This window comes from Sardina pilchardus, chromosome 22 (genome assembly GCF_963854185.1).
Source record: "Sardina pilchardus chromosome 22, fSarPil1.1, whole genome shotgun sequence".
In the NCBI taxonomy this organism is placed as follows: domain Eukaryota; kingdom Metazoa; phylum Chordata; class Actinopteri; order Clupeiformes; family Clupeidae; genus Sardina; species Sardina pilchardus.
In genome coordinates, this window is record NC_085015.1 from 7,014,798 (window position 1) to 7,017,297 (window position 2,500).

Consider the following 2,500-nt stretch of genomic DNA (forward strand, 5'->3'; position numbering starts at 1 on the left):
TCCTCTCCCTGGCTCATGTGGGGTTCCTAGAGGGTGTGTGTGTGTGTGTGTGTGTGTGTGTGTGTGTGTGTGTGTGTGTGTGTGTGTGTGTGTTGTGTGTGTGTGTATGTGTGTGTGTGTGTGTGTGTGTGAGAGTGTGTGTGTGTGTGTGTGTGAGAGAGAGAGAGAGAGAGAGAGAGAGAGAGAGAGAGAGAGAGAGTGTGTGTGTGTATGAGAGTATACATGTATGTGTGTGTGTGTGTGTGTGTGTGTTGTGTGAATGTCCGAGTCTCAGTCTCCTCTCTGTGTTGTTGTGCTGCGTTAGAGTAGTTAGATGAGTTGGTTCTTTGAAGAGGCGGTAGTTGTGTAATTCCTGTATGTGTGTGTGTGTGTGTGTGTGTGTGTGTGTGTGTGTGTGTGTGTGTGTGTTGCACTAGAGTAGCTAGATGAACTGATTCTTTGAAGAGATGGTTGTGTAATTGCTGTGTGTGGGAGGGTATGTGTGGTCTGTGAGATGCCCACTTATCTAGGTAATGTCTGTCTGCGTTGTGAGCGTGTACATGGTGTGTGTGTGTGTGTGTGTGTGTGTGTGTGTGTGTGTGTGTGTGTGTGTGTGTGTGTGTGTGTGTGTGTGTGTGTGTGTGTGTGTGTGTGTGTGTGTGTGTGTGTGTCTGCCTGTGTTATGAATATGTAAATGCTTTATTTGTGCAGTGTGGGTGCCTCAGTCACTTATGTGTGGGTGTGTGTACCTCAGTCACTGCCTGTTGGTTTACGTGTGTGTGTGTGTGTGTGTGTGTGGATTCGTACTGTATGTGTGTGTATAGAGTGCGCATTATATGAAAAAGTGTGTGTGTTTTTGTGTGCCAGTGTGTGAGCGCGTACAATCTTCATTCTTTAAATAGACCCGTTCTATTAAACGAGCCAATGGGACGCGGAGCGCGGCGCGGCGAAGCTTGATGCTCAGCACTTCTGCGTCGTCGACGGCGCGTCCCGCGGCAGCATCTGTTTTTTCGAGAGTTCCATTTCATGCCCGCTGCGTTTATTTGTGGACGCCACAGGCCTCGGCCGCGGGTCTGTTTGTTAAATAAGCGCCGCTGTGATTGGTGGAGAGGGATCGTTTGGGAGGAGAGAGGAGTGTTGCGGAACAGGGTGGGGTCTGTGCTCTGGTTGCTAAGTTGCTTGTTTTGCATGGAGGTGGTGAACTCACTGTTTTGCCAACCCCCCCCCACCAACCCCAACCCCAACCTGAGCCTTGCTCACCCTCCCATCACACACACCCACACACACAGTTTTTTTGCAATATTTTGTTTTCTCTCTTTTATGCTCGTTTGATGTTATCGGCTCTCTGCGTCCTGGTCTGAGCCTCTTCATCTCATCAGCGTTCTGCTCACGCCTGCTCTGCTCTTCTGCTCTTCCCTCTTCATCTCAGCTCTTGTCTTGTTATCACTCTCTTTCTCCTCACCCCATGCTCTATCATCTACCTCTACCTCTCTCTCTCTCTCTCTTCACTCTATCTTCTACCTCTTCCTCCCTCTCTCTTTCTCTTAATCCCATCCTCTACTCTCTCTCTCTTCACCACATCCTCTTACTCTCTCTCTTTCTCTCTCCCTCTCTCTCTTCACCCCATCCTCTACCTCTTCCTCCCTCTCTCTTTCTCTTCATCCCATCCTCTACTTCTCTCTCTCTCTTCACCCTATCCTCTACCTCTTCCTCCCTCTCTCTTTCTCTTCACCCCATCCTCTACTTCTCTCTCTCTTCACCGCATCCTCTTACTCTCTCTCTCTCTTTCTCTCTCCCTCTCTCATCCTCTACCTCTCTCTCATCTCACCTCATCCTCTACCTCTTGCTCTCTCTCCCTCCTTCTTTCTCTTTACCCCATCCTCCTCTCCTTCTCTCTCTCTCCCTCCTTCTTTCTCTTTACCCCATCCTCCTTTGATTTCATCCTCCTCTTCATGGTTCATACCTTCCTTCCTGCATTCTATCCTCCTCTACCTCCCTCATGTTTCCTGTGTCCTCTGTTCAATACATGGAGTCCTGGTTGAATGGCCCACTTAATCCATTCGGATTATACAGCAGCAGAAATAGCTGAGCTTTTCCAGCAAACGAAATAAAAATATCAAGACCTTTTTTTAATAGGAGTCTTACCTTAGTGAAATTCTCTATCACTCTTTTTGCTCGCTGTCTTGCTCTCTCTCCCTCCCCCTCTCTCTCTCTCTCTCTCTCGCTCTCTATGGAGGTCAATTTCTCTCTCACTCTTACAGACATACACAGATTCAGACCCAAATGAGTACAGACTCCTGACACTTCTGTATATATCTCTCTCTCATCTCTCATTCACACACATCACACACACACACACACACACACACACACACACACACACACACACACACACACACACACACACACACACACACACACACACACACACACACACACACACACACACACACACACACACACACACACACACACACACACATCCTCAAATCTTTTTCTTACCCTGCTACTCTCACAACCT

General features: G+C 48.2%; 1 protein-coding gene across 1 annotated transcript in view; it reads left to right on the forward strand.

Moving 5' to 3' along the window:
- LOC134070551 (double C2-like domain-containing protein alpha) overlaps positions 1–313 on the forward strand; it is a 16,114-nt gene extending 15,801 nt beyond the window's left edge. Inside the window, exon 4 of the mRNA XM_062526940.1 lies at positions 305–313. Within this exon, the coding sequence (XP_062382924.1) occupies positions 305–313 (9 nt within the window). The remainder of the gene's footprint in view (positions 1–304) is intronic.
- The last annotated feature ends 2,187 nt before the right edge of the window (positions 314–2,500 follow it).